Below are 20,559 nucleotides of genomic sequence, written 5' to 3' on the forward strand. Positions count from 1 at the left end.
AATTCGCAGCTACGTCTGATATGTATTGGACCTCAAATCTGATGCCTCGTGTAGAGAGAATGCCACGCTCTCTGCATGTTAAAGAACCATCGCAACCAACTCATTGATATGTCCGTTTTAGACATGTTGTAAGGCTAAATGTCTGCCCGTGCCCAAAGTATTATCTTTTCCTGGGGACAGTTTGAATATTCCGCCTTTCATCCATGTCGATCAACATGGTGATGCTCAGATATCTCGGTCATATTCCAGATGAGAACAATTTAACAATAAATTCAATTGGTAGGCATTAACATAGTAACAAACTTAACCACACATACATTTTTCATTCGGGGGAGAGTTGTCTCATTTGTAATCATGCCACATCTTTTTATTTTTATATTTAACTTTGGTTTTTATTGTTGAAGCGCTAGCTACATCCATGTCCTCTTATACATACAAGTGTCTGAGGTTAATAAAGCACTTGAATCTTGAAACTTGAATGATCATTTTTAAGCTGACAAGTTTCTTCATTTTTTACAAAACAGAGGCTTAAAAAGTTGATCTTTAGTTATTATGTAACTCACCATGAATGTATACATCATGGCTTTCCAAACTTTAAACCACTGGTCAGAACATAGACGATAGATGTAAACAATAGATATGCATTTCTACAGAAAATAATGAATTTATAAAACGGTTATTATAAAGAAAGTTTGGATATTCTATTTGATCCTTGTGATTTTTACGATTGTAGACCCACATAATTTTTATATTAAAACTTCAACATTCAACCAGTAGAGTTGATATATAACTTATATGTACAACAGGAATAAGAGATTTAAAAAATGAACTTATTTGTGCCCGATGATTTTTTTCTTATTACCAGTTTCTGAAGATTGATATATACACACCAATGTATGTAAAAGATTCATGTACAAATGTACAGTGACTCCACGTCTCCATTACTACAGGTTTATAAACATTAAGTATGTCCTTTACTAATTACAGATGATTCAAAATAGGATTTACACGTCAGATTGGATTATATTTGTGTATCCTGTATGTAGATAAAAGGAGAAAAGAAATTGTAAAATGAAAATGTTTGTTTTATGAAGAATATGGGGACAAATTAAAAAGATGTATAATTGGAGGACTGTGAAGTATTCTGTTATTATTTGTATATGCTGTTTAAGATTAAGTACATGTTCAGGTAAGTAGATACGTAATACACATTGTTTACCGTTTCAAACTGTAGATTTGTAATTTTGATAGCCATATAAATTTTATTTATTTGAAGTTTTATCAGGTATTTGTTAACTAATTACCTTAAAAACATATAAACCACAGATGATTTATTATGAAGAAACTGTTGATGTGTTACATGAATACGCGTTTTTTGACTGACTGTTGCATGTGCAATTATGACCAGAGACATTTATACATATGTAAACATGTCTCTGTTATGACTATGTTGTATTAATTATTTGCTGTTTAACGGTTGTTTTTCTATGGTTTAACAAAAAATCATCTTAAGAGAGAAAGAGAGAAGGATCTTATGTGAAAAACAACTACTTATATAAGTTAAAAAATAGGGAAATACTAAATTTCAATTCATACAAAGGTTTTTAAAATACAAAAGTGCTTCAGGCAAGATAAACTTCCATTACAATAACTCAATAGTGTCCAGGTTAAGATTTGACAATTTATTGTTAATGGGAGATGGATTAAAATGAGAAGAAATTACCTACTGACCCAAGTGAATATTACACAGTTTTAATTTTGATGTTTATAACAGTTGAAATATATTAAACCTATATCTACTTTAAAACAAGCTCTGATGGTCTTTGTCGTTAACTTAGTTTCTATGCTAAATGTTGACGAGTGTTACTTTATTAGTTCAAAGGAACTTAATATACATACATTTCCGGCCAAGTAGTGCTGACACCATCGAATGCGCCTAGTATCAGATTTTTACATATAATGGGCAACACGAAAACAGTAAAAACAACAAAATCCATCGAAAATCGAACCAGTGAAGACTTAAAACCTTATCTTTTGGCAATAAAAACTTCTATTAAAACCAATAGAGTGAGCATTATTATCCTGCTTCCTAGGCAGGTTTGTTCGTCTCGACTTTGGAGTCGAAATCAGTAAAAGATTCGGTCATCAAAAAAAATTCAGCAAGTATATTTGGACGTGTCTTCCATCGTTCTAGAAGCGGTTACGGATTGAATACGCTACAAAGAAAATCAGAAGTTAGGTGTTCGACTTTTGGTTCCTCTGTCCCCTAATAGGTAAAAAAACAACCACAAGAGCTACACAACATCTGTTGGCACATGACTCTCGTGAAAAGAAACTTACAAAATGAATACATTCCAACTAAAATTGGGCAAAAAGGTTAAGTTAAAAAACAACCAAAATGGAATTTATTTACTGCCTTTCGACCCTTATAACTACACCAATTCCATAAAATATTGTTAATTATTGTAGTTGATTGAAACCCCATAGAAATCCCCTGCTTAATTAGAAGATGTGTAAAACAAATAAAAACTTTATATATTATTAAAATGGGATACATTTAGTCTTTTGATGCTAACTTAGAGACTACAGTGGATTTTCATAGGCTAAAATTTCATAAATTGATTATGAAGATACAACTCAAGGTAACAAAAACAAACTGAAGGAATCGCATTAACTCTTACTAAAGGAGCGAGCCCGGATGCGTCGACAGGGTAAGCGTCTCCTTCTATCAAAAGTTTGGAATAGCTATTTAAAATATCAGAACGTAAAACATCGGTAAAAATTTATTTGTTATCCCATATTTGGAACCATAAATACTCGTATAGCTAATGATTAGTCACCGTCAGGACTATCAAAGAGTTATTACAATGGTTCGCAGTTTTACGTACAGAGAGTGTGTCACTTCCCAATACGGCTCATAGGATAAACATTCGGCTTCATTGAACGAACGTCGTTCAGTGTTAAAAATGCTACAACTGATTTAAAAAACTTTGTCTTCAAATGAGGACTATATATGAAAATAAGAAGATATGGAGCTAATGGGACAAATACAAATCAAAGACCAAAAGGACGAAAAAAATTTAAAAATAAACATCTACAGATCACAACACGTAGCCTAAAACAGTGTGCAAAGACCCTCTTTACACAATGCTGTAAAACCAGACATGTTTTTGTTTTATTCTCGCAAAAGATTGGCAAAAGACGGCCTTATACATGTATCATATCAAGGTAGTTTGGTCATCTACGATTGTGTTTGAAATAGTGAGCATGTTGATTTTTGATAAAATGAGCAAACTTTCACTAAGACGTACAATTCATTTGCATAAACTATATAGATATAAAATTATTTTACGTTGTTTTATTGTAAAGTTATAAAAAAACGTTTGATTTATTTGAAAACATGTCTCATTGTATCCAAAATCCCGTCCCTTTTATGCTTATCTGACAACATCAAATGCGCCAAGTATCAGATTTTTACATATAATGAGCAACACGAAAACAGTAAAAGCAACAAAATCCATCGAACAGCGAACCAGTGAAGATATAAAACCCTTATCTTTTGGCAATAAAAACTTCTATTAAAACCAATAGAGTGAGCATTATTATCCTGCTTCCCAGGCAGGTTTGTTCGTCTCGACTTTGGAGTCGAAATCAGTAAAAGATTCGGTCATCAAAGAACATTCAGCAAGTATATTTGGACATGTGTCTTCCATCGTTTTAGAAGCGGTTACGGATTACATAAATAAACATAGAAATTGAATACGCTACAAAGAAAATCAGAAGTTAGCAGTTCGACTTTTGGTTCCTCTGTCCTCTAATAGGTAAAAAAAAAAAAACCACAAGAGCTACACAACATCTGTTGGCACATGACTCTCGTGAAAAGAAACTTAAAAAATGAATACATTCCAACTAAAATTGGGCAAAAAGGTTAAGTTAAAAAACAACCAAAATGGAATTTATTTACTGCCTTTCGACCCTTATAACTACATCAATTCCATAAAATATTGTTAATTATTGTAGTTGATTGAAACCCCATAGAAATCCCCTGCTTAATTAGAAGATGTGTAAAACAAATAAAAACTTTATATATTATTAAAATGGGATACATTTAGTCTTTTGATGCTAACTTAGAGACTACAGTGGATTTTCATAGGCTAAAATTTCATAAATTGATTATGAAGATACAACTCAAGGTAACAAAAACAAACTGAAGGAATCGCATTAACTCTTACTAAAGGAGCGAGCCCGGAGGCGTCGACAGGGTAAGCGTCTCCTTCTATCAAAAGTTTGGAATAGCTATTTAAAATATCAAAACGTAAAACATCGGTAAAAATTTATTTGTTATCCCATATTTGGAACCATAAATACTCGTATAGCTAATGATTAGTCACCGTCAGGACTATCAAAGAGTTATTACAATGGTTCGCAGTTTTACGTACAGAGAGTGTGTCACTTCCCAATACGGTTCATAGGATAAACATTCGGCTTCATTGAACGAACGTCGTTCAGTGTTAAAAATGCTACAACTGATTTAAAAAACTTTGTCTTCAAATGAGGACTATATATGAAAATAAGAAGATATGGAGCCAATGGGACAAATACAAATCAAAGACCAAAAGGACGAAAACAATTTAAAAATAAACATCTACAGATCACAACACGTAGCCTAAAACAGTGTGCAAAGACCCTCTTTACACAATGCTGTAAAACCAGACATGTTTTTTTTTAATTTCTCGCAGAAGATTGGCAAAAGACGGCCTTATACATGTATCATATCAAGGTAGTTTGGTCATCTACGATTGTGTTTAAAATAGTGAGCATGTTGATTTTTGATAAAATGAGCAAACTTTCACTAAGACGTACAATACATTTGCATAAACTATAATTATATAAAATTATTTTACGTTCTTTTATTGTAAGGTTATAAAAAAACGTTTGATTTATTTGAAAATTAGCTTTTGAAGAAAGATATTCAGATAATTTAGATATACAGTTTTTAATTATAGGTATATGTGTTCTAACGCAACAGGAAGACGAGATTAGCATTTTCTGTATAAAAATAAGGATATGTGGTATGATGGCCAAGATGAGGATGAAAACAACCAGTTTTCTTATTATAAAAATCGTATTTTTGTAAACATAGTTTTCTAACAATAAGATAATTTTTCACAGCTTGTAGATCAGGAAGAATAGATCAACAGCTAACACTTTACAGGATATGTATTTTAAATGCAAGATTTTATATGCAATTAAGTCTAAGCATTAAAAATCTCTAGTTTGAAGTTAAGAGTCAGAAGTTCATTTAGCCCGAATTTCTTTCTCGAATTACCTTAAACCATAACAGATAAAATTTTCATCAGTGTCAATAACTGTTTCATCAGACTCAATAACTGTTTTGTCAGTCTCAATATCTGTTTTAATAACACCAATAGAAGTGTTTATAACTGTTTCATCAGTTTCAATAACTGTTTCAAAAGTGTCAATAACGGTTTCATCAGTATAACAATAACTGTTTCATCAGAATCTTATATAGCTGTTTCATTAGTATCAACTAGTGTTTCATAAGTGTTAATTAATTTTTCATAAGTGTCAATTAATGTTTCATCAGTGTCAATAACTGTTTCATCTGTATCAATAACTGTTTCATCTGTATCCTGTTTCATCAGTGTCAATAAATGTTTCAAAATAATCAGGTTTCACTCGTTTTTTTGTTTGTTTCCGTAATAAATCATTTTAGATTTGCTTTTTCATTTCTTTTAGTTAACTTAGCATTTAAGAAACCAGCTCTTCTCAGTTCCAATTACACAGGGTCGGATGGGATGATATATTTTACAGCCGATCAAGCTGTAGATGAAAACACAAGTGATGTATTTGGGACACCCGAAGTTCCTGCAGGGACATGTACCCATACCCGTCAGACTACAAACTCGAAACCAGTATATTGGCAAGTGGACCTCGGACAGCTCAGTATTGTAACACGGGTGAAAATAGCGTACAGAAATGATCGTAAGTATAAAAATTCAATTTTTAATTCACACTAACTTCAATTTTTTGGGGATATGGAACTGATATGAAATTGCAAGACCGGTGAATCTGACAAGCAGATGATATATATTTTGTATAAGCATCAGATATTTGATACTAAGTTTAATCCATATTTAAAACTTGTTTGTTTTGGAAAGATATTCTGCACCGGTCTTTAAATCTCCGTTGGTAGATGAAGCAATTATTGAGAAACCATAAGGTTCCAACTCCTTTCAGGCAAAGTTGAACTAAGTTTGATTTTGCTCATTTCGCTCCTCAGGTATTCAAGTCTTGGAATATTAGCGTTCCTGATGAAGGTACATCAATAATCTTCGTCTCTGTGTTCTCTTGTAGATACTAGTAGTTGTTTACATCCTCGTCTCTGTGTTCTCTTGTAGATACTAGTAGTTGTTTACATCCTCGTCTCTGTGTTCTCTTTTAGATACTAGTAGTTGTTTACATTCTCGTCTCTGTGTTCTCTGGTAGATACTAGTAGTTGTTTATATCCTCGTCTCTGTGTTCTCTGTTAGATACTAGTAGTTGTTTACATCCTCGTCTCTGTGTTCTCTGGTAGATACTAGTAGTTGTTTACATCCTCGTCTCTGTGTTCTCTGGTAGATACTAGTAGTTGTTTACATTCTTGTCTCTGTATTCTCTGGTAGATACTAGTAGTTGTTTACATCTTCGTCTCTGTGTTATCTGGTAGATACTAGTAGTTGTTTACATCCTCGTCTCTGTGTTCTCTGGTAGATACTAGTAGTTGTTTACATTCTCGTCTCTGTGTTCTCTGGTAGATACTAGTAGTTGTTTATATCCTCGTCTCTGTGTTCTCTGGTAGATACTAGTAGTTGTTTATATCCCCGTCTCTGTGTTCTCTGGTAGATACTAGTAGTTGTTTATATCTTCGTCTCTGCGTTCTCTGGTAGATATTAGTAGTTTTTTACATCCTCGTCTCTGTGTTCTCTTTTAGATACTAGTAGTTGTTTACATCATCGTCTCTGTGTTCTCATGTAGATACTAGTAGTTGTTTATATCCCCGTCTCTGTGTTCTCTGGTAGATACTAGTAGTTGTTTACATTCTCGTCTCTGTGTTCTCTGGTAGATACTAGTAGTTGTTTACATTCTCGTCTCTGTGTTCTCTGGTAGATACTAGTAGTTGTTTACATCCTCGTCTCTGCGTTCTCTGGTAGATACTAGTAGTTGTTTACACCCTCGTCTCTGCGTTCTCTTTTAGATACTAGTAGTTGTTTACATCCTCGTCTCTGCGTTCTCTTGTAGATACTAGTAGTTGTTTACATTCTCGTCTCTGCGTTCTCTTTTAGATACTGGTAGTTGTTTACATCCTCGTCTCTGCGTTCTCTGGTAGATACTAGTAGTTGTTTACATCCTCGTCTCTGCGTTCTCTGGTAGATACTAGTAGTTGTTTACATTCTCGTCTCTGTGTTCTCTGGTAGATACTAGTAGTTGTTTACATTCTCGTCTTTGTGTTCTCTGGTAGATACTAGTAGTTGTTTACATTCTCTTCTCTGTGTTCTCTGGTAGATACTAGTAGTTGTTTACATTCTCGTCTCTGTGTTCTCTGGTAGATACTAGTAGTTGTTTACATTCTGTGTTCTCTGGTAGATACTAGTAGTTGTTTACATTCTCGTCTCTGTGTTCTCTGGTAGATACTAGTAGTTGTTTACATCCTCGTCTCTGTGTTCTCTGGTAGATACTAGTAGTTGTTTACATTCTCGTCTCTGTGTTCTCTGGTAGATACTAGTAGTTGTTTACATCCTCGTCTCTGTGTTCTCTGGTAGATACTAGTAGTTGTTTACATCCTCGTCTCTGTGTTCTCTTGTAGATACTAGTAGTTGTTTTCATCCTCGTCTCTGTGTTCTCTGGTAGATACTAGTAGTTGTTTACATCCTCGTCTCTGTGTTCTCTGGTAGATACTAGTAGTTGTTTACAACCTCGTCTCTATGTTCTCTGTTAGATACTAGTAGTTGTTTACAACCTCGTCTTTGTGTTCTCTGTTAGATACTAGTAGTTGTTTACATTCTCGTCTTTGTGTTCTCTGGTAGATACTAGTAGTTGTTTACATCCTCGTCTTTGTGTTCTCTGGTAGATACTAGTAGTTGTTTACAACTTCGTCTTTGTGTTCTCTGTTAGATACTAGTAGTTGTTTACATTCTCGTCTTTGTGTTCTCTGTTAGATACTAGTAGTTGTTTATATCCTCGTCTCTGTGTTCTCTGTTAGATACTAGTAGTTGTTTATATCCTCGTCTCTGTGTTCTCTGGTAGATACTAGTAGTTGTTTACATTCTCGTCTTTGTGTTCTCTGGTAGATACTAGTAGTTGTTTATATCCCCGTCTTAGTGTTCTCTGGAAGATACTAGTAGTTGTGTAATTAACAATCATACCACATCTCCTCATTTTTATATTTACGGGTCTGTTAAGGTTCTATTGCTTTTAATGTTTTACAACGTTTCATATATTTGGCATTTCAAACTTTTGATCTCGAGCATACCTGATGACGGTTCATGCAGAAGCTCTTGTTGTGCGCACGAAAATCTCACGTCTCTTTCGGTTTTATTGTTTTTATGGATAGTTGTCTCATTGACATACTCAAAATGTACTGTATGTTGTACATCGACTAACTAAACGCATAATACCAGTCAAAATTCGTGCTGACAACGCTAGGGCAGTTATAATTTTTATCGCAATATATGTGTATTATTTTTTTTATCAAATATAATCACCATTGGTGCACATTGGAATACTGACTGCTACATCAAATTTTCATTCAACCAAACGCGATAAATATGTTGTTAAAAAAATCAATATACAAAAAAGAGATGTGTTATAATTGCCAGTGAGACAAACTATGAATCCATCAAAGTCTAAATGACGTGGATGTAAGCAACTGTTGAGAACTTGTTTGGCCTTCAACAATGATCAAACCCCATGCCGTATAGTCAGCTATAAAAGGCCCGATATTTTAATTATGATTTATCATCTTCGTTGTATTTGTTGTAAGAGTCGGTATGGTTCTAAGCAAAGTAAGATTTTACGTGACCTAATACAAGAAACGTATAAGCACGTTTTCCATTCTAAACTAGTACTTGGGGTTTTAATTGAGCATGAGCAATACTAGTGTATAGTGTAGAAAAATTAAAGATTTTGATACAGTTGCAATTATTTGAAATAATCGTGTTTGAATGAACATGTGATTGACACCGATAGTTATATATCATCAAGATATATTTAGATAGTCTTTTACTTAGAAATAATGTTAGATATGATTTAAGAAAGATGTTTGAAAGAAAATCTAGACAAGCCTGCAAAAAAACGGGTATTTTTTTTATATTGTGTGAACCATTAAAATCCAATAATACGACGAAAAACATAAAAAAGGACGATCAAAATCTGTCGTCGTATTATTGGATATAAAAAGTTCACAAAAATATCATATTCCTTCACTCCAATTCCAGAACTTTATGGTACCACTGTCAACGTATATTTGTTCCGCCTAACAGAAGTTCCTCTGGAAACTTTGTTATAAACAATGTCATAATATCTGTTCCTGTTGGAACAAATATTCTATACCATTTATTCCGTTAGGAACATTTACTGTAATATTTATTCCAGTGGAAATAATATTCCAGAATATTGTTTCCATTTGGAACTTATATTATGAAGGAACTTCTATTCCGTGACACCACAACTTCCACATATTTCCTTTCCCATTTCCAATACCTCATTGTACTATGTCTTGTTCACAACGTCATCATTTTCCCTCCTCTCCACTTGATTAAAAGAAATGATTTTCACATTACCCCATTTGTAATTGAAATGGTCCAAAATGATACCCAAACCTACAATACGACTACTTTCATTACACTCGATGGGTTTGATAGAGTACATGCAACTGTATTGGCTATGCTTCATGAAAACTTGTATAACTTAAATTGTTTCAGGCAGCGATAGAATGAATGGTTATACTATTACATTTTCAAACGAGACATTAGCTAACGGTATAGTGTGTTATCAGGATACATTTGCTGGAAAGCCATTGACAAATGATCAGCATAATTGTACAGTAATTGGTAGATATGCTCGATACGATAACAACATAGGGTTCGCCGAAATTTGTAATTTTGAAGCCTATGGTATGTATGCATTTTATTTTATTGATATTTTCATTACATATATGAAAATGATTTGGTTAAGGTCTGATACATTAAAAGATACATGTAAGTTTGCAAATTCTACCAAGAATCATAAAATTACTGTTTTTATTTAGTTCCCGGGAGCTAAATGTTATCAAACAAATATTACAAAACATTGATACTTTTCTGTATATATATATATATATATATATATATATATATATATATATACGAGAAGTTTTATATTATCGAATCCATAAAAAGAATTCATATTTCATGTCCAAGTTGAAGAAAGAGACAAGGAAGATACGAATTTAATAAACCTCGAAAGATGATAGCCTTATCATACTGCGACTTTATCTTATGATGCCCTTAACTTGATGGAGGTTTTAAACTGTTAATATAGGTTTGAAACATGTATTGAGCAATTGTTTGTCTATAGGGTCTGCTATTAAGCATATGTAAAAGTTTCTTGATTATTTATATAATTCACTTTAAAGCAGACCCTATTGACAAACAATTGCTCAATGCATGTTTCAAATGAAAGAAGTAAACCTTTGTCTGACTTATCCAGATAAGTGAGTTTTATTATTATATATCTAATTGTTACTTTGATTTCAAATATAAATGTTATCATGGTTATGCTATATTTTGATTATTCAAATACAATACAGGTTGTCCAGTTAGTTTATATGGTACAAATTGTGCAATGTCATGTCCAGCCAACTGTTTGTCTTCTACCTGTAACCCTGACGACGGATATTGTATTGGTGGTTGTCGACCTGGTTGGCAGGGAAATACGTGTCAACAAGGTACTATTAATTTTGGTTATAAGTAGATATGGTATAACATATAATCATTTCCAAACTAATTTGTTGTTTGATACTTCACAAATAAGAGTAACTTTGTACTTTGATTGAGGAAAGGCTGTGTGTCGCATATATTTGATATTTTAAAGATTTTGTTAGTGACATTGATATTTTGCCACGGATAAAAAAAAATCAACAAGTAAGTCATCTAATTCGTTTAACATATCTAAATGCTACAGTTTAATTTAATTTGTAGTATGCGATGATGACACTTACGGATTAGGATGCAGCAATAATTGTTTCTGTAGAGGTTCTGCTTGTGATAAGATGACAGGAGTATGTCCAGTCGGAGGATGTCTCAGAGGCTACAGTGGGATTTATTGTAATGAAAGTGAGTAAAAATCATTACACTTTGTGATTTGTTTAGTATTATTTCATATCGGAATTTCAAATATATAGATCGGAAGCGTTCATTTTACAGTATGAGAAAAACAGACCAAAACACAAAAACTTAACATTGAGCAATGAAGTGTGAAAATGAGGTCAAGGTCAAATAAAACCTGCCAGACTGATGACATGTACATCGTAAAATATTTCCATACACCAAATATAGTTGACCTATTGCACACAGTATAAGAAAAATAGACCAAAACACAAAAACTTAACTTTTACCACTGAACCATGAAAATGAGGTCAAGGTCAGATGACACCTGCCAGTTGGACATGTACACCTTACAATCATTACATACACCAAATATAGTAGACTTATTGCTTATAGTATCTGAGATATGGACTTGACCACGTAAACTTAACCTTGTTCACTGATCCATGAAATGAGGTCGAGGGTCAAGTGAAAACTGCCCGACAGGCATGAGGACCTTGCAAGGTACGCACATACCAAATATAGTTATCCTATTACCCATAATAAGAGAGAAATTAACATTACAAAAAATCTTAACTTTTTTCAAGTAGTCACTGAACCATGAAAATGAGGTCAAGGACAATGAACATATGACAGACGGAAACTTCATATCATAAGGCATCTATATACAAAGTATGCAGCATCCATGTCTTCTACCTTCTGAAATATAAAGCTGTTAAGAAGTTAGTTAACGCCGCCGCCGCCGCCGGATTACTATCCCTAAGTCGAGCTTTCTGCGACGGAAGTCGTAGGCTCGACAAATATAAAAAAAAGTACTAAAATAAGGTCAAAATTTGCACGACTTCATTTACCCTCAGGTTCTTAGAATAATGGATTAGAGATACAACAACTGTTACCATCCAAACATATAAGTAACATATGAAGTGCTATTTATATTATTAATGATACTTTATTGTATTAATTCTGCCAGTTTACAACTTTAATGTAATTTGATTTCAGCATGTACAGGTAACCTGTTTGGGTTCGACTGTTTGTCTGTTTGTAACTGTGCTGGATCTGACTGCTTTCCAGATAACGGAACGTGTTTTAGTGGAAGTTGTTTGCCTGGATGGAGCTTGGATTCTTGCAGTCAACGTAAGTGAATTATGTTCTATATGAATAAACGGAGATGTTGGATATAAGTCAGTGAGACAGGCAGATGTGGAAGATATTTCAGACAGCAACCATATAACTTAAAATGTAGTCAAGATATTATTTTTAAAAGTTTGATTGCTTCTCTGTACTGAAGTAATTGGGACTATGAGATATAATTTCAAAACGGTTTCAGGTAGCAGTTCATAAAGTTTTAAATATGGGTTCATACAATATACATAATTGCCTCGATTACAACTTAATGTGCATTATTATGTTTCTGAATCATTTTATCTATATTTCCTCCTTATAGGAATATGTAGGATAAACGTTAAGGAGTCAGTTACCTTACAACAAAAACAGACCGAAAAGGCCTATAGATGTAAAAAGAAATTCGTCAATTTTCGATAAGCGCTCATACATTCTTTTAAATAACGGATTTATCACTTTCAGCATGTCCTCCGAATATGTTTGGTCAGAACTGTAACAACAGCTGTGGTAATTGTGACCGCGGAAGAACATGTAATCCCGTGACTGGTATATGTGATAATGGTTGTGCAGATGGTTGGTTGGGAAAGTATTGTAATATTTGTAAGTAGAAATATTGCAGAAACACATAAGTATTGTTCAGTTTAAATGCTTTAATTCAATAAGGCTTATGATGGAAAAAATTTTAAGTAAATTATCTGTTGTTTCTTTTCATGTTTCACTTTTTGTACTCAGCATATTATTTTGTTTTAAACATCGACAAATTAAGGTTTCTGTACTTGTTTTGACATTGTATTTCACATCAAACTAACTGTCTGTTGCTTTATCCTCACTAAACAAATTTCTGAAACTTTGGTTTACAAAATGTAAAATCTTTCAGCAGTTAGAGTTCAAGCAGTCAATTAACAAGTCCTAATACATACTGCAATTTTCATTTCAAATCGATGTAAATTCAATGCCATGAGTTCTATCTTTGACTTTCTATGTAGCCTGACTTTCACATAGTAACGGAAGTCCGTTTGTCTGGAGTTTCTCCTGTTGCTTTCAATACAATTTCATATGTTCAAAAGACATTTCATTATGCACACTTCTTTATTTAATTGGATAAATTTTAAGAATTAATCTTAATCCTATCATCTTACTAGGTGTTGCTGTTTACCTTTACCTATTGTTCAACCAGATTGTAAAATTGACAATACAATTGGGACATTTAAATTGACCAGTTGGTATTGTTAGAGTTGATGAATAGATGATCACTCGTGCATTTAGAGTCTACCTGGATGCTGTCCCATCACTACACCTGTTCTATTGTAATTGTTGCAGTGTAACTGGGATATGTCTTTTGTAAAAGTTATCCATGTGGCATTAAGGCTTCAATTTTTATCTTTGTTAAATAACATAACATGCATGCAGTTTAAATTAGTATATATGGTATGAATATTGCTAGAGTATGATCACCAGATGCAAACTTATTTCATGTTCTGATATTTGTTAAAAACTACTGATTTAAAAAAAAAATCATTTCCCAATGTTTTTCATTAGAGAATCCTAAAACAAGTAAAGGAAATAAACATTGTAATTACAGTATTTTTTTTGAAAGAAATGAATGTACTACTTGAAGTAAATGGCCATACAGTTGCCAAAGAAACACAACATTTAGCAGGAAAAAGAGAGATTTTTATTTTACTGTCGTTTCAATTTTTGGAGTGAGCAAGCCATAACAAGAATGCATATATGTTTTTTTTTTGGCAGGGTATTTAATTGTATGTGGTATAATGCCCTACATTTCCTCTTAATGTTTTCATAGCCAAATACTATTTATGAGTGCTTGAATTTCTTTTATATTGTTGAAAATATCTCTTTTTATCTTTGGCTTTTTCTAATGGGAGATAACTCAAATTTTTTTGTTTTACTCTTGTGGAATTCTTAATTATTTTATAATTTCAATAATTTTCCAGGATTAATAAACATCAGAACAAATGTGTGCATTCCTTCATTTTGACATTTTTTCAATACTTATTGATATGAGCCTTGTCCAAAGTGTTTATGCATAGTGAAATATAAAAAATAATGGTTATGAATAAACTGTTTTATTTATGTATTTATTGACACTGATATTTGATATCCCATCCAGTATTCCAGTTTCACTATTTGAAATAATTTTAAAATATTTTCCTAATTTTAATAACTTTTTGGAATATTTATTACATTTTTCACAATATCACTAGATTTTCTTCTATATTCACAGTATTCTGTTAAATTACCCATGATATATATCTCAATTTAACAGATGCAGAGTCTTTTTATCAGATCCAGAATTTTGAAATTTTTGATTATTTCCAATATCTCATTCAAAATAGTTATCCTGACTTTACAAATTTTTTTGAATATTTTATTGATATTTTTCACTATATCACTTGTTTTTACTTTATCCACAGTATTCAGTTTTTATTTCATTTCCCATGATATATGTCCCAATTAAACAATATAAGATCCAGAATTTTATAATGATTATTTCCGATATCACATTCAAACTTGTTATCCTCACGTTGTGAATATTTTGGAATATTTTACTTTTATTTTTCACTTTATCACTAGATTTGACTATATCCACTGTATTCCATTTTTTTTTCCATTTCCATGATATATATCCCGTTATAACAGGTGAATCATCTTCGTATTAGATCCAGAATTTCATAATGATTATTTTCAAAATCACATTTAAAGCCACGGAAACATGTTGGATGAAATTATTTCTCCTACTTGCATTCCAGTTTATATATTTTTTTTATCTTTTAGATTAACTAAATTCCATCTTATAAAAAGTTAATGCCCTTTAGTGAACACAGTATTTTTATGCACACAAATCCTATTATTAATAGATTTCAAAGAAAACCACTGCAAGGTATACTCCAAAACTATTTCGAATTTTACATGTACATCATCATGTGAAAGCCACACAAAACATTTTGAATGAATTATTTCCTCCTTGATACATTCAATACACTCAATTCTTGGGAAAAAACAAGTCACATTTTAAGAAGCAAAATTGAATGGCATCTAAGAAGTGAATTAAAATAAAATAAATCCCAATATTTTATGCACATTGATTCCAACAGATTTCAAACACTGCGAATACTACTCCAAAATGATAATGTTGAAGGGATATATGAAGAAACACATAACATATCCATCTGAAAACTGAAACTGAAAACACCTGAATAGCTATTTGTTGTTTCACTGACAGCTGGACAATACTATGTTTAAGGGTTAAAAATTAAAAGATTCATTTATTTTGTAAAAAAACAGATTTAATTTACATACATATTAACTTGCAGTTAAGATCCCATCGAACTTGAGATAAAGGATACAACAGATACAGTTAAGTCTGCCTTATATCTTGACATACATCTAGAAATTGACAATGAGGGTCGGTTGTAAAAAAAACCAAAACTTTACGACATAAGAGATGATTTCAGCTTCCTAATTGTGAACTATCCATTTCTATGTAGCAAGATTCCAGCAGCGCCTGCATACGGAGTATATATTTCCCAGTTGATACGATATTCCAGGGCTTGTATTTCCTATCATGATTTCCTTGATAGAGGATTGCTGCTCACAAGGAAGCTATTAAACCAAGAGTTCCAAGTGGTGAATTTGAAATCATCCCTTCGTAAGTTTTACGGAAGCCATCACGATTTGGTATGGAATATCCGTTTCACAGATGATAGCGGATATGTTCCTAATGTCGTAACCACAATCCCCTCCCCCTTTTCCCGAATGTGATCTACCGAATTAGACTTATTACCGGGTTTGTACTAACATTAGCAACACGACGAGTGCCACATGTGGAGCAGGATCTGCTTACCCTGCCGGAGCACCTGATATCACCGCCAGTTTTTGGTGGGGTTCGTGTTGCTCAGTCTTTAAGCATAAAGGTAGACTCAACTCTAACAATACCAACTGGTCAATTTAAATGTCCAAATTGTATTGTCAATTTTACAGTCTGGTTGAAAAATAGGTAAAGGTAAACAGCAACACCTATAGTCAGGTCACAGTAATATATATGACACATCTTCGTATTGGTAACTTGTATAAAGTAAGATAATGAATGATCGTTAAACTAATCTAAGACAATCAGTCTTGATTGCTGAAAAAATCAAGACCAAGAAATCACCCGATATTTTATATCAAACTAAAGAACGGTCGTCATATCATTTATTTTACAAGGAGATCTTGCTAAACAGGTTTTAATGCCATATAAAATAAAAAAAATAACTTTAAAAGTCACCAAAGATACAAGACTTATTAGAGATTTCCAATAAAATGACATACGTACCTAACTCGACGTACGCACGTAACGGGGCCGGTTATTGCTAACATATTAATTTTGTTAAATGCGTCACTCAAGTTTCAACTAAGTATTCCTAAACTATTAAACCCATTCATGATAAATTTTATCAATATCAATTATTTCTAAGATGATGAAAAACGAAAGAAATCATGATTTTTATATATCACGTGATAATTAAGATTCCCGCCAAAACTTCACTGTCATAAGACCACGTATATACACGTATCTTTACCTATCATAGTAACGATTGATTTGAGTTGTCTTTCGTGGTTTTGACCATGACTTAGCTTTTCGATAAACTTTGCAAATGAACCTTTTATTATTTAATATTTGTCGTTATCAGATTGGTGTCCCATTTTCCTTTCGTCTTTTAATGGTTTATAATATTTAATTTCCGTGGGTATTTATTATTAGACAGAGATTTTTCTAGCAATTTAAGAAATATCGAATTTAAATTGTTAGTCAGATTTGTCTCTGTTAAAGTTGATAAATCAGATTGCATCATACTTTATTAAGCATCATTTCAAACGTTCTCTTCTTCTGCAGTTAATCTTGCTTATTTACAATCTCCGATTTTTCCCCAGGGAAAACGTACGACAAAGGGATGTGTATATTTTGAACAGATATATCATGTTATGGAGGGGTATTTGCGAAAAATACCAGTCAAGGGACGGTAAAATTTCCCAAGCCGCTAGGCGAGGGAAATTTGGTCCCAAGACTGGTATTTTTTGAAAAAAAATGTCCTGTTCCCAAGTATCTCTGATTAAAAGTGGATATGAATGCCAATTTACATTTTTAAGACAACTATAATGCCACTTCAGTCTTTACAATGATTTTCTGTTTAAAATGTACTTTTAATTAGTAAGGCTTGATATTGAGGATTTTTTTGGATTAAGACAACTCTTACTAATCCAATTAGAAGTGGATTCTAAAACTATCACATATTGATTGAGTAAAGCAAAAATTTCGAGTTTCAATTTTTGTCTGGCCTTAGAGGTATATATTTATATATAAAAGTTAAACTCTACGACATATCCATGCATAGGATCATCAGTGAAGGTGATACACGGCTGAAAACACATTTTATATTCATAAGTACTTTAAATATGTATATATTTGTGTGAACCAAGCTCTCTGAAGGAAGGTTTTTCCAGGTTGTTATTATGTCGTGCTGTTGCACCACTGTCCCAGGCTTAGGGGGAGGGAGGGGGGGTTGAACATTCACAAAAATGTTTAACCCGGCCACATTCTTTATGCGCGGCTGGCTATCCCATGTCAGGAGCCTATGGTTCACTTGTCGTCGTTGGTTCATATCTGTTATATTTGTTTTTTCGTAAATTGTTTTGTTTTAAATCAGGCCGGTAGTTTTCTCAATTGAGTTGTTTCATATTTTTTAAGTTGGCTCCTTTTACAGTCGACTATACGGTATGGATTTTTCTCATTGATGAAGGCCGTACGGTTGTTCATTTTTGTTTGAACTGTTTTTCAAAGTCAATGCCTTATAAACTAGTATCTGATAATACGGTATGAGTTTTTGCTTATTGTTGACGACAGCACGAGCCACTGTAGTCGTTATTCAAACCAATTGGACTCTGTTTGATAGTTTGACGCTCCATACGGATCCAGGTATATACATGTCGGAGTGTGAGGAATAAATCGAATAAAGAATGCATGCTAAGCATACTAATGCTTTTGAAGAGAAAATTGAAAGTATTTGTTGAACGGACAGACTGGCAGATGGACAGACAAGACAGGGTGATTGTAATTTGAATGCGGGTACAATATTTTGTCAGTGTATGTATCTTAGATGCTACATGTAGTGGTAAGGAAGTCTGGATCAAAACGGGGTAATCTTTACTTTTAATTTTTTTTTATACTATTTAAAATGATAATTGCATGCCTACTGGATATTAATACAATTGCAAGTCACAAGGATAATTGAAGCTGTGCTTTTTGATACAAAGAAACAAGGAGAAAATCAAATAAATTATGCAAAAAAAAGTGTTATCAAAACAAAACAAGTGTTGCTAGAATAATAATATATGCACATAAAACATAAAATATATAAACAGATTTTTTATTAAATATGGGATTGACTGGTACATGTAGCAGGCTAGCCTCGATTACGGGTTCAATTATTTTGTTGGACCCCCAGATCAAATGATTTTACGACTAAATTTTATGGTTCTTAACCAAGCATAATGCATTCACGAGTAAGAGCATGCACTGGTTTAATCGAAGAAAGACAAGTGTGTCTTTGTATCGGGTACGCTATCTTGTTACCTAGCATATAAACATGCGACTCTAAGTGTTGGTAATGTACAAAAAGGTACATTCATTTATCATCATTATTTCATCATCCTTGATATATATGTAATATTTGTCGCTGGATATAAGACATACATCATTATCATCATCATCATAAGTATTATAGCTTGAGGCTAAATCTTCGTCGAATGTATTATGGCTTGAGGTTTCTTCGTCGTAAGTATTATAGCTTGAGGCTTAATTCTGATAGTTTAGCCAATTTATGTCGAGAACTTATTTTACGCATGCATCTCTTTGCTACATAGTTTTTATAAATGTCCAAGTTAAAGCCAATAGAGATCATAGATGTTTATCAAATGATCATGTCTACTCACAATTAAGAAAGGGGTTAACTCGTCCGACTAAAACGAAGCACAAAAACAGCAATTACTAGTATTTCCAAATAAACTCCATGAACCGAACTTAGAGTATTCACAGTTACTGAACACTATCTTAAAACAACTACAACTAATAAATACAGAATAATTATCCAGTCTAGAATATTAATCAATTATTTCGTACTGTTACACCACTGTCCCAAGTAAGTGGGCCCGCTAACATGTTTAACCCCGCCACAGTATACATGGGTGTGCCTGTCCCAAGCCAGGAGCCTGTAATTCAGTGGTTATCATTTGTTGCTGTGCTTTCGTTCATTTTTTTGTACATTAATTAGCCGTTAGTTTTATCGTTTTAGTTGTTTTACATTTGTCATTTTGTGGCCTCTTATAGCTGACTATGCGGTATGGGCTTTGCTAATTGCTGAAGGCCGTACGGTGGACTATAGTTATTAATTTCTGTGTCATTTGGTCTCTTGTGAAGAGTTTCTCATTGGCAATCATACTACATCTTCTTTTTTGTACATACCACAAATTAAGTATAAAAAGTACATAAACAGTCAAGACCTTTTGTCATGTCAAAAGCACAGAGTGTCTGTATGACATAACTGTATAGCAAATTATATGTAGTTTCTATAAAATGTAATGATAATTTATCGACAAAAGATACATGATGATTTGTAAGTGGAATTATATATAACTAAATAAATAAATATTTATATTAAAAGAAACATCAGAAACAAGAATATGTGTCCATTAGGTTACACGTCAGTATCACATTTTCGTGTTAAGTGAGCTCTAAATCCAGGAAAAATTCAATTCAGTATGTAGTCTGAAACTTTGAAATATCATGCGAGATGTCTAATGTTCAAACATTGTTGTTTTTAAAACGTATTTATCAAAGTCAAACGACAATCATTTATTTTTTTTTGGTGCTATACAATTTATGATTATAGCCGGATCCAAGATATTTGAAAGAAGGCGTAGTTCCCGATAATTGAATTTATACTGCCGAGCTGAGCGATGCGAAAAAAAAATGGACGATTTTATACTAAAAATGTGTATAGATAACGTGAAA

The 20,559-nt window shown here is 32.8% G+C and overlaps 1 protein-coding gene across 1 annotated transcript in view; it reads left to right on the forward strand.

The window, feature by feature from the left end:
- Positions 1–975: 975 nt before the first annotated feature.
- Positions 976–20,559, forward strand: part of LOC127730380 (receptor-type tyrosine-protein phosphatase epsilon-like) — a 44,564-nt gene continuing 24,980 nt past the window's right edge. Inside the window, exons 1-7 of the mRNA XM_052238759.1 lie at positions 976–1,189; positions 5,761–6,006; positions 9,984–10,175; positions 10,850–10,987; positions 11,241–11,375; positions 12,366–12,500; positions 12,951–13,088. Of these exons, the coding sequence (XP_052094719.1) occupies positions 1,117–1,189; positions 5,761–6,006; positions 9,984–10,175; positions 10,850–10,987; positions 11,241–11,375; positions 12,366–12,500; positions 12,951–13,088 (1,057 nt within the window). The 5' untranslated portion in view covers positions 976–1,116. The remainder of the gene's footprint in view (positions 1,190–5,760; positions 6,007–9,983; positions 10,176–10,849; positions 10,988–11,240; positions 11,376–12,365; positions 12,501–12,950; positions 13,089–20,559) is intronic.

The sequence above is a fragment of the Mytilus californianus genome, unplaced genomic scaffold (genome assembly GCF_021869535.1).
Source record: "Mytilus californianus isolate M0D057914Y unplaced genomic scaffold, xbMytCali1.0.p SCAF_1, whole genome shotgun sequence".
NCBI classification, from domain to species: domain Eukaryota; kingdom Metazoa; phylum Mollusca; class Bivalvia; order Mytilida; family Mytilidae; genus Mytilus; species Mytilus californianus.